The sequence below is a fragment of the Myxine glutinosa genome, chromosome 14 (assembly GCF_964187855.1).
Source record: "Myxine glutinosa chromosome 14, kmMyxGlut1.1, whole genome shotgun sequence".
Classification (NCBI taxonomy): Eukaryota; Metazoa; Chordata; class Myxini; order Myxiniformes; family Myxinidae; genus Myxine; species Myxine glutinosa.
Genome location: NC_136274.1, coordinates 82012999 through 82027041, shown reverse-complemented (window position 1 = coordinate 82027041; position 14043 = coordinate 82012999). Strand labels below are relative to the sequence as shown.

The window sequence follows — 14043 nt, the reverse complement described above, 5'->3', positions numbered from 1 at the left end:
GAAGGAGCTGGGGGTGTCTGGGAGGAGCTGGGAAGGGCTGGGAATGGCTGGGAGGGGCTGGGAGGGGCTGGAAGGAGCTGGGGGTAGCTGGGAGGAGCTGGGAAGGGCTGGATATGGCTGGGAGGGGCTGGGGGTGGCTGGGGTGGCTGGGAGGAGCTGGGGGTGGCTGGGAGGAGATTGGGGTGGCTGGGAGGAGATTGGGGTGCCTGGGAGGAGCTCGGAGGAGCTGGGGGTGGCTGGGAGGAGCTGGGGGTGGCTGGGAGGAGCTGGGGGTGGCTTGGAGGAGATGGGGGTGGCTGGGAGTGGCTGGGAGGGGCTGGGAGGAGCTGGCGGTGGCTCGGAGGAGCTGGTCTGGTGGTGGCTGGGAGGAGCTGGGGGTGGCTGGGAGGAGCTGGGGGTGGCTGGGAGGGGCTGGGAGGACCTGGTCACCGGCACATGGAAGTGTGCAAGATATTTCACTGACACCATAATTCTCTCCCGGAGGGGGCGGTTATTTTCGAGTTTGGTGAAATCGGTATCGGAGGTCAGACGGAATATCATCGATTTGCTGCTTTCACGGGTTCAAGCTCCACATGATCCCAAATCACGTCACCAGATGCCAATATACGTGTCATCCCCTTGATTGTGTTTGTATCGTAGATTGGGAACATAAAGTTTGTTTACTATTGGAGGTGTTCTTTTTATTCTGGCAGGGCACTGTAAAATGATGTTATTATCTGGGTTTCATTTTTCTTTCCAATTCTTGCCATAGGTTCCCCCCTGACTTTTCTCACAACCCTTCCATTCCCGATGGAGCGACCTGCGGTCACCACGCTGTGTTCACAATTTTCATAGCATTCTCTCCTAACCAGCAAGGCCTCTTCCAATTTCCTGTCCCAACCTTTCGTGACTCTCCTTGCAAGTTTTCTTTTGAATTTTATTGGTCGATACACAACCCACTTCCTCCAAAAACGTTTTCAGAATAAATGTTTCCAATTTACTGACTTAGGATGACAGACAATACATTTGCTGTGTTAAGAGTACCTGGAACACCCGTTTTCCCACCAAAATACCTACAATTAAGAAACGCTGGAAGGATCGTCAACATCCTGTTTGTTTGCCTCTTGTGATTATTTGTTTTTTTTCTGGTTTTGACATTGAGGAGCCATTTTTTTGAATGGACCTCATTAGTCGTGGAAGGAACAACCCGAATGAGCAGTTTTGCGATCTGCGCAGTTCCTTCAACTTCCAGTCAGTTGAAGACATTCATTAAACTAACACCCAACTTAAAACTGTTCCGGAAGTCTTTCTGAATAACATATTTTTTTAATTTGTAATTTATTTTTTTTTGCAGTATTTTCGAAACGTGTTTCTTAATGGAGTCGTTTAACTTTCTGTGCAAAGTCCAACTGGTACCTGAAATGGGTTACATGCTGGGATTGGGTTAATCCATCAATGATTGGCAATTTGAGTGCTGAGGGTCGCCATTTCACACAGACGAGGCACTACATCCTGTGACATGTTAAACTCTTCCTGTTTTATAATTTTGACCTCGAGGGGTTTGGTGAGGGGGTGTAGGTGATGAGGTGTCTGTCTGAGAGAGATAACAATGGCCCATGTGACTTGCTTTGCTTCAGGTTAAAGATGTCATGAAAGAACTGATGGCAGACCTGCAACAGACCAGCAGTGAGAATGTCCTCTTGGGTTGGGTTCGTCAGTCAACACGAGACTACCAACCCGTCAATGTCGTCAATTTTACCTCGAGCTGGACTGATGGACTCGCTTTCAATGCTCTTATTCACAGTAACAGGTAACTTCTGCACACACACACACACACATATATATATATATATATATTTATTTATTTATTTACGAAACAGGAAGTAAATTCCTGCGTGTGGCTAGTGTGAAAAATTATGACAACCCGGGACTCGAACCCACAAACCTCATCACTTACGAGGTGACAGCCCACTGAGCTATTGAGTCTCCTGGATACGCTCAGAGATTTCTCACATTAACACTGCAAGATATATATATATATACACACACACTACTCACGATAAGTTAGGGATATTGGCAGGTTCTTCGTTGTGGTTGAATTTGTCTGTTAATTATGTTGAAAAAAGTTGTTGGTCCTAATTCTATGGTTATTAATGAGTGTGAAAAAACACAGCATTCTTGATTTCAATACCCTAACCCCACTCCCACCTATATCCCTAACTTATTGTGAGTAGTGTATATATCTTCATTTGTTTGAAGAAAACAGCTTTTTAATATCTGTGATCTAAGGCTCGTGAGCTTGTACATATTTCACATGTAGACGGACCATGGCATTGTGACGTCAGCACTTTATGTATGGATTCTGTGCATGTGACTACTTAAGTGAAAACCGAGAAATCAACACACTGGGTCAGATTTGAACTTCAGATCCAAGAACCATGAGCTCAGTGCCCAGAAGGAAACGAGAAATGGCCGACTTGAAATGAATTCTCACACTTATTTCGTCAATACGTATTTATTCCACTGACGTCTGTATCTTTTCATGCTTTGTTTTCTAAGACGATTCAGGGAAGAGAACTTGTTGCTGAACCACATGTCTCGGTTTACTTAAAATGCCAATGCACTCTTCACATCACTTGATCAGTGAAAGCTTTGTAAAGTCACGAGTACTTGCACCAACATTTCCAATTTCTCAGCTGTGCTTCCCAAGCCCGTGTTTGTGTCGACTTTGTTACATGAGGCATAAAATATTTTTGGTGAAGATATATGCACCGATGGGAAACATAGGCCTACCATGAACTGGGTCTACCCAAAGCGAGTCACCCAGGCAAAAGCATTCCGATAGTAGCGCTATAGTACCTATAAAATACCACAGTTTCAATGTCGTATTACTGTGATACATTTTGTAGTTGTCTGTCTGTCCCACCCTGAAACACAGAAATGTTCCTCGAAGAGAAAAAATAATCCACCAAAAGTTGCTTTAAATGAATCCATACCTATGGAAAATTATAATTTTTCAAATCGGAACAAAAAATTGAACCTGGGGGATGTATAAGACAACAGACCGCTGCTTCGATCGCTCCCGCATTTTTTTTTTTTTTTTATTTGCTGTTAAGAAATATGCCACGATATATTTGCGGTTGAGAAATATGATTATTATTTCACAATACTCTATACGGTATATTTGATAGGCTAATTCTGTCTGTCTGTTGGCCTCCTGAAACAAGGAAATGCTCCTCCGAGGCCTCAATTTAGCTCTTTAAACCAGCGCAAGAAAAAAAGGCTTCCTTTTATTTTTATTTCTATTTCGTGGTATTTTTACTGGGGGCCTCCAGCTGGTAGTATAGTTACTATAAAGTATTATACCATGCAGTGCAATGATATGCCACTAGCTCTACACTGGTAAATGTATTATTACTGCAGTCAACTACGAAAAAAAATTACATATCACAGTAGAGCCACATCTAATTCAGCATTACTACAGTTAACTGCAGTTGATGTGGAGTTACTACGACCTTACTACTAGTCAGGGCCCTTCGGGATATTTTGGGGCGGTTTGGTTCAAATTCTTCCAAAAGCACCAAATTTGGCCCAGATGTTGCCCATGCCATACTCTTTCGATTTTTGACGGGCGCCAAGATGGGCGCCCCCCCTCCCCCCAATATTGGCGAAATACTAAATGGCCGCCACCCGGATTAGAGGAAAATCAGTTAAATAACCAAAAGGGTTGGAATCATGTATGATACCACTTTTCAGGGGTTTTCGAGGTCGCCGAATCCAATTATGATGTTATTTTGATGATTCGAGGTCAAGGTCAACCCTCAAGGTAATCTTAAAGGTCATTTTTGAGTCAAACATGTCGGTTTTTGAGTTTTTTGTCAAGATTTACGCGAGGTTCACCATTTTGTGTTTCTGGGTTGGGTAATCGAACTCTGACCTTATTTTTGACAATTAGAGGAAATATTTACATGTCTATTTCCTAATTTTCAGGCATATGCAGTTCATCAGTCTAATTACAAAGGTACGGATTTTGATGTTTTATGAACTGTATGCCATATCCTTGTGTTTAATTTTTGTGCGATCATGATCCGGGTTCATGTATACATGATTGTATACATGTCATAAATATGACGTCATAGGTCATGTGACCTGGTGGCCATATTGGATTTTATGAAAACCTTAAAAATGGATCCCTGCCTTCATTTTTCGATCGATTCATTTTGAACTTTGACCACTTAAAGTACGCCATGTGATTGGATGCATATCCTAATTATGACGTCATAGGTCAGGTGACATGGCGGGATGGACCGGTATGGTCCCCGGATCATACCGCCCTTGCCGTCAAAAATCGAAAGAGTGGCATGGGCAACAACTGCGCCAAATTTGATGCTTTTGGAAGAATTTGAACCAAAATATCCCTAAGGACCCTGACTATACTGTGTAGCTCTTGCCTGGGGCATTCTCTAACCCAAGGAAGCATCATGTGTCATTGTTAGTCTTTGGTATGAGTCAGCCAGGGTCAGAATCAGAATTGACTTACCAACGGACATGACTCACAACGAAGGACGCTCCAAACTTTATGCCACGGAGTGTTTTCTTTTTTAATGGGTGTGGGTAACGATGGAGAGTATTTCTTAAAGAATGTCATAGCTTCAAACAGTTAATTGTGCTTTCTTAAATTTAATAGACTAGTGGGGTCACCCGTGGGAATCCCATGGGCATGGAGGTGTATCGTTGCGATCGGTACAGCCGTTTTTGCGGTACCCAGGACAATGACGTTAGGTGGGAGTCCAAACCTAAAAATTCTGGAGACCAAAGCTGAAATTGGAAAAACAATGAAGCCTATTTTACTCCAGGGGGTCCCAGGATTACCCACCCAAAATTTAGTTGTGATCGGTTCAGCCGTTTTTGCAGTACCTGGGAACGGATGGATGGACGGACGGACATTTGGTGAATTATAGTAAGATGGAGGGATTTCTCCCAATTAGGGAAAGCGATCAAGTCTTTAAGGACTAATTAAAATGTTCTGAATTAGTCCAGCTGCCTAATCATCCATGTTCAGGATGTGGAAAGACTTGCCATTTGAAAATGTTTCCTTAATCCTTCTTTATATTGAGAATTTAGTTCAAACCAAGTAAGTTTCGACTTTAACAATCAACTGTTATTATGAGGGCAAGTCTTGACCACTTTTGTCAAACCGTTGGGCATGGCTTGAAAGAGCCCCTCCCCTCATTTGCAATGGACAATCATGGGATATCTTGATTGATTTTCAATTCTGTAGACAATTACAGCTGATCATTATTTTCATTTTCTAATATATCATTTGCTCCTGGCATGAGGTTTGTTGGAAGACCTTGCTACTTTGAAGACCCTTTCCTATCAAATCTTCACAGGGGATATTATGATTGATTCATGACTTCCTGGCCATCTTCTACAAACTTTCATATGGATCACCAGTGGGATTTCACACGACATCATATTTGAATTTGATTTGTCTGACTGGTAGATCACCTTAAATTATCCCATCCCTGTGGGGCTGCCATGACGGGAATGTTTCTAATGAGCGAGACAAGGTGGCCAACCATGCTCTTGAGCTCTTCAAGAGGAGACGAATAACGTTTTCATAGGGATAGTCATATATGTTATTACTTCCACCACTGAAGGTGCATGGAGGTTGTTTTCACACCTGTCTGTCTATCTGTCGGTCTGTCTGTGAGCAGGATATCTCAAAATGTTACGGCCGGATTTGGACAAAATTTGGTGAACAAGTTTGTTGTGTGACATGGACGGATTGATTAAATTTTGGTATATATCTTGACCCGGATACTGCACTAGAGGTCTTCAACGTTGAAAGGGACTAGTATAAATAATGCACGAGTTGAAACTTTTTGAAAAAAAAAAACAAAATGAAAAATTGAAATTTATTTTGAATTTTTTTTTTTTCAATTTAAATCTTCAACTTCAATTGTTTATAAAATGTAATATCACGTATATTACAAATACATTTGCGCAAAATAATTGTTTGTATTATGATTGGTGTAAACCATGACAAAACAGCAACTCAGGTGCAGTATTCTATCTATATATATCTACATATCTGGACAGTGTCTGTGTTGTCACTGAACTACTCACTCCCTCAAACTTTTGTTTCACTGGTTGTGAAGTGTTTTTAATAACGTTGGTGCTGAGGTGTTTTTAATTACGTAGTGCTGTGGTGTTTTTAATTACGTGGTGCTGAGGTGTTTTGAATTACGTTGGTGCTGAGGTGTTTTTAATTACGTGGTGCTGAGGTGTTTTTAATTACGTGGTGCTGTGGTGTTTTTAATTACGTGGTGCTGAGGTGTTTTTAATTACGTGGTGCTGAGGTGTTTTTAATTACGTGGTGCTGAGGTGTTTTTAATTACGTGGTGCTGTGGTGTTTTTAATTACGTGGTGCTGAGGTGTTTTTAATTACGTGGTGCTGAGGTGTTTTTAATTACGTGGTGCTGAGGTGTTTTTAATTACGTGGTGCTGAGGTGTTTTGAATTACGTTGGTGCTGAGGTGTTTTTAATTACGTGGTGCTGAGGTGTTTTTAATTACGTGGTGCTGTGGTGTTTTTAATTACGTGGTGCTGAGGTGTTTTTAATTACGTGGTGCTGAGGTGTTTTTAATTACGTGGTGCTGAGGTGTTTTTAATTACGTGGTGCTGTGGTGTTTTGAATTACGTGGTGGTGAGGTGTTTTGAATTACATGGTGGTGAGGTGTTTTTAATTACGTGCTGGTGTATTTTTTATTTCGTGGTGATGTGTTTTTAATCACATGGTGAGGTGTTTTTGATTTTGTGGTGGTGAGGTGTTTTTAATTACGTGGTGGTGAGGTGTTTTTAATTACGTGGTGCTGAAGTGTTTTGAATTACATTGGTGCTGAGGAGTTTTTAATTATGTGGTGCTGAGGTGTTTTGAATTACGTGGTGCTGAGGTGTTTTGAATTACGTGCTGGTGTGTTTTTTATTTCGTGGTGGTGTGTTTTTAATTACATGGTGAGGTGTTTTTGATTTTGTGGTGGTGAGGTGTTTTTAGTTACGTGGTGGTGAGGTCTTTTGAATTACGTGGTGGTGAGGTCCTTTGAATTACGTGGTGGTGAGGTCTTTTGAATTATGTGGTGGTGAGGTGCTTTTAATTACATGGTGGTGAGGTGTTTTAAATTACGTGGTTGTGAGGTGTTTTTAATTACATGGTGGTGAGGTGTTTATAATTACGTGGTGCTGAGGTGTTTTTAATAACGTTGGTGCTGAGGTGTTTTTCATTACGTGGTGCTGAGGTTTTTTGAATTACGTTGGTGCTGACGTGTTTTTAATTGCGTACTGCTGAGGTGTTTTGAATTACGTGGTGCTGAGGTGTTTTTAATTACGTAGTGCTGAGGTGTTTTGAATAACGTGGTGCTGAGGTGTTTTGAATAACGTGGTGGTGAGGTGTTTTGAATTACATGGTGGTGAGGTGTTTTTAATTACGTGCTGGTGTGTTTTTTATTTCGTGGTGGTGTGTTTTTAATTACATGGTGAGGTGTTTTTGATTTTGTGGTGGTGAGGTGTTTTTAATTATGTGGTGGTGAGGTGTTTTTAATTACGTGGTGGTGGTGTTTTTAATTCTGTGGTGGTGAGGTGTTTTGAATTACGTGGTGGTGAGGTCTTTTGAATTACGTGGTGGTGAGGTCCTTTGAATTACGTGGTGGTGAGGTCTTTTGAATTACATGGTGGTGAGGTGCTTTTAATTACATGGTGGTGAAGTGTTTTTAATTATGTGGTGGTGGTGTTTTTGATTCCATGGTGGTGAGGTGTTTTAAATTACGTGGTTGTGAGGTGTTTTTAATTACATGGTGGTGAGGTGTTTATAATTATGTGGTGGTGAGGTGTTTTGAATTACGTGGTGGCGAGGTATTTTGAATTACGTGGTGGTGAGGTCTTTTGAATTACGTGGTGGTGAGGTGCTTTAAATTATGTGGTCATGAGGTGTTTTGAATTACGTGGTGCTGAGGTGTTTTTAATTACGTGCTGCTGAGGTGTTTTGAATTACGTGGTGCTGAAGTGTTTTGAATTACGTGGTGCTGAGGTGTTTTGAATTACGTGGTGCTGAGGTGTTTTGAATTACGTGCTGGTGTGTTTTTTATTTCGTGGTGGTGTGTTTTTAATTACATGGTGAGGTGTTTTTGATTTTGTGGTGGTGAGGTGTTTTTAGTTACGTGGTGGTGAGGTCTTTTGAATTATGTGGTGGTGAGGTCCTTTGAATTACGTGGTGGTGAGGTCTTTTGAATTACGTGGTGGTGAGGTGCTTTTAATTACATGGTGGTGAGGTGTTTTAAATTACGTGGTTGTGAGGTGTTTTTAATTACATGGTGGTGAGGTGTTTATAATTACGTGGTGCTGAGGTGTTTTTAATAACGTTGGTGCTGAGGTGTTTTTCATTACGTGGTGCTGAGGTGTTTTGAATTACGTTGGTGCTGACGTGTTTTTAATTGCGTGCTGCTGAGGTGTTTTGAATTACGTGGTGGTGAGGTGTTTTTAATTACATAGTGTTGAGGTGTTTTGAATAACGTGGTGGTGAGGTGTTTTGAATTACATGGTGGTGAGGTGTTTTTAATTACGTGCCGGTGTGTTTTTTATTTCGTGGTGGTGTGTTTTTAATTACATGGTGAGGTGTTTTTGATTTTGTGGTGGTGAGGTGTTTTTAATTATGTGGTGGTGAGGTGTTTTTAATTACGTGGTGGTGGTGTTTTTAATTCTGTGGTGGTGAGGTGTTTTGAATTACGTGGTGGTGAGGTCATTTGAATTACGTGGTGGTGAGGTCCTTTGAATTACGTGGTGGTGAGGTCTTTTGAATTACATGGTGGTGAGGTGCTTTTAATTACATGGTGGTGAAGTGTTTTTAATTATGTGGTGGTGGTGTTTTTGATTCCATGGTGGTGAGGTGTTTTAAATTACGTGGTTGTGAGGTGTTTTTAATTACATGGTGGTGAGGTGTTTATAATTATGTGGTGGTGAGGTGTTTTGAATTACGTTGTGGTGAGGTATTTTGAATTACGTGGTGGTGAGGTCTTTTGAATTACGTGGTGGTGAGGTGCTTTAAATTATGTGGTCGTGAGGTGTTTTGAATTACGTGGTGGTGAGGTCTTTTGAATTACGTGATGGTGAGGTGTTTTTAATTACGTGGTGGTGAGGTCCTTTGAATTATGTGGTGGTGAGGTGTTTTTAATTACGTGGTGGTGTGTTTTTTATTTCGTGGTGGTGAGGTGTTTTTAATGATGTGGTGGTGAGGTGTTTTGAATTACGTGGTGGTGAGTTGTTTTGAATTACGTGGTGAGGTGTTTTAAATTATGTGGTTGTGAGGTGATTTTCATTACTTGGTGGTGAGGTGTTTGTCATTACGTGGTGGTGAGGTGTTTTTAATTACATGGTGTTGAGGTCTTTTGAATTACGTGGTTGTGAGGTGATTTTCATTACTTGGTGGTGAGGTGTTTGTCATTACGTGGTGGTGAGGTGTTTTTCATTACGTGGTGGTGAGGTGTTTTCATTACGTGGTGGTGAGGTGTTTTTCATTACGTGGTGGTGAGGGGTTTTGAATTACGTGGTGGTGAGGTGTTTTGAATTACGTGTTGGTGAGGTGTTTTGAATTTCATGGTGGTGAGGTGCTTTTAATTACGTGGTTGTGAGGTGTTTTTAATTACATGGTGGTGAGGTGTTTATAATTACGTGGTGCTGAGGTGTTTTTAATAACGTTGGTGCTGAGCTGTTTTTAATTACGTGGTGCTGAGGTGTTTTGAATTACGTTGGTGCTGAGGTGTTTTTAATTACGTTGGTGCTGAGGTGTTTTTAATTACGTGCTGCTGAGGTGTTTTGAATTACGTGGTGCTGATGTGTTTTGAATTACGTGGTGGTGAGGTCTTTTGAATTACGTGGTGGTGAGGTGCTTTAAATTATGTGGTCATGAGGTGTTTTGAATTACGTGGTGCTGAGGTGTTTTTAATTACGTGCTGCTGAGGTGTTTTGAATTACGTGGTGCTGAAGTGTTTTGAATTACGTGGTGCTGAGGTGTTTTGAATTACGTGGTGCTGAGGTGTTTTGAATTACGTGCTGGTGTGTTTTTTATTTCGTGGTGGTGTGTTTTTAATTACATGGTGAGGTGTTTTTGATTTTGTGGTGGTGAGGTGTTTTTAGTTACGTGGTGGTGAGGTCTTTTGAATTACGTGGTGGTGAGGTCCTTTGAATTACGTGGTGGTGAGGTCTTTTGAATTACGTGGTGGTGAGGTGCTTTTAATTACATGGTGGTGAGCTGTTTTAAATTACGTGGTTGTGAGGTGTTTTTAATTACATGGTGGTGAGGTGTTTATAATTACGTGGTGCTGAGGTGTTTTTAATAACGTTGGTGCTGAGGTGTTTTTCATTACGTGGTGCTGAGGTGTTTTGAATTACGTTGGTGCTGACGTGTTTTTAATTGCGTGCTGCTGAGGTGTTTTGAATTACGTGGTGCTGAGGTGTTTTTAATTACGTAGTGCTGAGGTGTTTTGAATAACGTGGTGCTGAGGTGTTTTGAATAACGTGGTGGTGAGGTGTTTTGAATTACATGGTGGTGAGGTGTTTTTAATTATGTGCCGGTGTGTTTTTTATTTCGTGGTGGTGTGTTTTTAATTTCATGGTGAGGTGTTTTTGATTTTGTGGTGGTGAGGTGTTTTTAATTACGTGGTGGTGGTGTTTTTAATTCTGTGGTGGTGAGGTGTTTTGAATTACGTGGTGGTGAGGTCCTTTGAATTACGTGGTGGTGAGGTCTTTTGAATTACATGGTGGTGAGGTGCTTTTAATTACATGGTGGTGAAGTGTTTTTAATTATGTGGTGGTGGTGTTTTTGATTCCATGGTGGTGAGGTGTTTTAAATTACGTGGTTGTGAGGTGTTTTTAATTACATGGTGGTGAGGTGTTTATAATTATGTGGTGGTGAGGTGTTTTGAATTACGTTGTGGTGAGGTATTTTGAATTACGTGGTGGTGAGGTCTTTTGAATTACGTGGTGGTGAGGTGCTTTAAATTATGTGGTCGTGAGGTGTTTTGAATTACGTGGTGGTGAGGTCTTTTGAATTACGTGATGGTGAGGTGTTTTTAATTACGTGGTGGTGAGGTCCTTTGAATTATGTGGTGGTGAGGTGTTTTTAATTACGTGGTGGTGTGTTTTTTATTTCGTGGTGGTGAGGTGTTTTTAATGATGTGGTGGTGAGGTGTTTCGAATTACGTGGTGGTGAGTTGTTTTGAATTACGTGGTGAGGTGTTTTAAATTATGTGGTTGTGAGGTGATTTTCATTACTTGGTGGTGAGGTGTTTGTCATTACGTGGTGGTGAGGTGTTTTTCATTACGTGGTGGTGAGGTGTTTTCATTACGTGGTGGTGAGGTGTTTTTCATTACGTGGTGGTGAGGGGTTTTGAATTACGTGGTGGTGAGGTGTTTTGAATTACGTGTTGGTGAGGTGTTTTGAATTTCATGGTGGTGAGGTGCTTTTAATTACGTGGTTGTGAGGTGTTTTTAATTACATGGTGGTGAGGTGTTTATAATTACGTGGTGCTGAGGTGTTTTTAATAACGTTGGTGCTGAGCTGTTTTTAATTACGTGGTGCTGAGGTGTTTTGAATTACGTTGGTGCTGAGGTGTTTTTAATTACGTTGGTGCTGAGGTGTTTTTAATTACGTGCTGCTGAGGTGTTTTGAATTACGTGGTGCTGATGTGTTTTGAATTACGTGGTGGTGAGGTGTTTTGAATTACGTGGTGCTGAGGTGTTTTGAATTACGTGGTGCTGAAGTGTTTTGAATTACGTGGTGCTGATGTGTTTTGAATTACGTGGTGGTGAGGTGTTTTGAATTACGTGGTGCTGATGTGTTTTGAATTACGTGGTGGTGAGGTGTTTTGAATTACGTGGTGCTGAGGTGTTTTGAATTACGTGGGGCTGAGGTGTTTTGAATTACGTGGTGCTGAGGTGTTTTGAATTACATGGTGGTGAGGTGTTTTTAATTACGTGCTGGTGTGTTTTTTATTTCGTGGTGGTGTGTTTTTAATTACATGGTGAGGTGTTTTTGATTTTGTGGTGGTGAGGTGTTTTTAGTTACGTGGTGGTGAGGTGTTTTTAATTATGTGGTGGTGGTGCTTTTGATTTCATGGTGGTGAGGTGTTTTTAATTACATGGTGGTGAGGTGATTTTAATTACATGGTGGTGAGGTGTTTTTAATTATGTGGTGGTGAGATGTTTTGAATTACGTGGTGGTGAGGTCTTTTGAATTATGTGGTGGTGAGGTGCTTTTAATTACATGGTGGTGAGGTGTTTTGAATTATGTGGTGGTGGTGTTTTTGATTCCATGGTGGTGAGGTGTTTTAAATTACGTGGTTGTGAGGTGTTTTTAATTACATGGTGGTGAGGTGTTTATAATTACGTGGTGCTGAGGTGTTTATAATTACGTGGTGCTGAGGTGTTTTGAATTATGTGGTGGTGAGGTGTTTTGAATTACATGGTGGTGAGGTGTTTTTAATTACATGCTGGTGTGTTTTTTATTTCGTGGTGGTGTGTTTTTAATTACATGGTGAGGTGTTTTTGATTTTGTGGTGGTGAGGTGTTTTTAATTATGTGGTGGTGAGGTGTTTTTAATTATGTGGTGGTGGTGTTTTTTATTTCAAGGTGGTGAGGTGTTTTTAATTATGTGGTGGTGAGGTGTTTTGAATTACGTGGTGGTGAGGTCTTTTGAATTACGTGGTGGTGAGGTCTTTTGAATTACGTGGTGGTGAGGTCTTTTGAATTACGTGGTGGCGAGGTGCTTTTAATTACATGGTGGTGAAGTATTTTTAATTATGTGGTGGTGGTGTTTTTGATTCCATGGTGGTGAGGTGTTTTTAATTACATGGTGGTGAGGTGTTTATAATTACGTGGTGCTGAGGTGTTTTTAATAACGTTGGTGCTGAGGTGTTTTTAATTACGTGGTGCTGAGGTGTTTTGAATCACGTTGGTGCTGAGGTGTTTTTAATTACGTGCTGCTGAGGTGTTTTGAATTACGTGGTGCTGAGGTGTTTTGAATTACGTGGTGGTGAGGTGTTTTTAATTACGTGGTGCTGAGGTGTTTTGAATTACGTGGTGGTGAGGTGTTTTGAATTACATGGTGGTGAGGTGTTTTTAATTACGTGGTGGTGTGTTTTTTATTTCGTGGTGGTGTGTTTTTAATTACATGGTGAGGTGTTTTTGACTTTGTGGTGGTGAGGTGTTTTTAATTACGTGGTGGTGAGGTGTTTTGAATTACGTGGTGGTGAGGTCTTTTGAATTACGTGGTGGTGAGGTCTTTTGAATTACGTGGTGGTGAGGTGCTTTAAATTATGTGGTCGTGAGGTGTTTTGAATTACGTGGTGGTGAGGTCTTTTGAATTACGTGATGGTGAGGTGTTTTTAATTACGTGGTGGTGAGGTCCTTTGAATTATGTGGTGGTGAGGTGTTTTTAATTACATGGTGGTGTGTTTTTTATTTCGTGGTGGTGAGGTGTTTTTAATGATGTGGTGGTGAGGTGTTTTGAATTACGTGGTGGTGAGTTGTTTTGAATTACGTGGTGAGGTGTTTTAAATTATGTGGTTGTGAGGTGATTTTCATTACTTGGTGGTGAGGTGTTTGTCATTACGTGGTGGTGAGGTGTTTTTAATTACATGGTGTTGAGGTCTTTTGAATTACGTGGTTGTGAGGTGATTTTCATTACTTGGTGGTGAGGTGTTTGTCATTACGTGGTGGTGAGCTGTTTTTCATTACGTGGTGGTGAGGTGTTTTCATTACATGGTGGTGAGGTGTTTTTCATTACGTGGTGGTGAGGGGTTTTGAATTACGTGGTGGTGAGGTGTTTTGAATTACGTGTTGGTGAGGTGTTTTGAATTTCATGGTGGTGGTGTTTTTCATTACATGGTGGTGAGGTGTTTTAAATTACGTGGTGGTGAGGTGTTTTTCATTACGTGGTGGTGAGGTGTTTTGAATTATGTGGTGGTGAGGTGTTTTGAATTACGTGGTGGTGAGGTGTTTTTAATTATGT

General features: G+C 41.0%; 1 protein-coding gene across 10 annotated transcripts in view; it reads left to right on the top strand.

Annotated features, from left to right (window-relative positions):
- The window catches only part of LOC137439963 (dystrophin), a 1283433-nt gene that overhangs the window by 288343 nt on the left and 981047 nt on the right, over positions 1-14043 (top strand). For all 10 annotated transcript variants that reach the window (XM_078768445.1, XM_078768443.1, XM_078768444.1 and 7 more), the window contains one exon: positions 1617-1789. In XM_078768445.1, coding sequence (XP_078624571.1) covers positions 1617-1789 — 173 coding nt within the window. The remainder of the gene's footprint in view (positions 1-1616; positions 1790-14043) is intronic.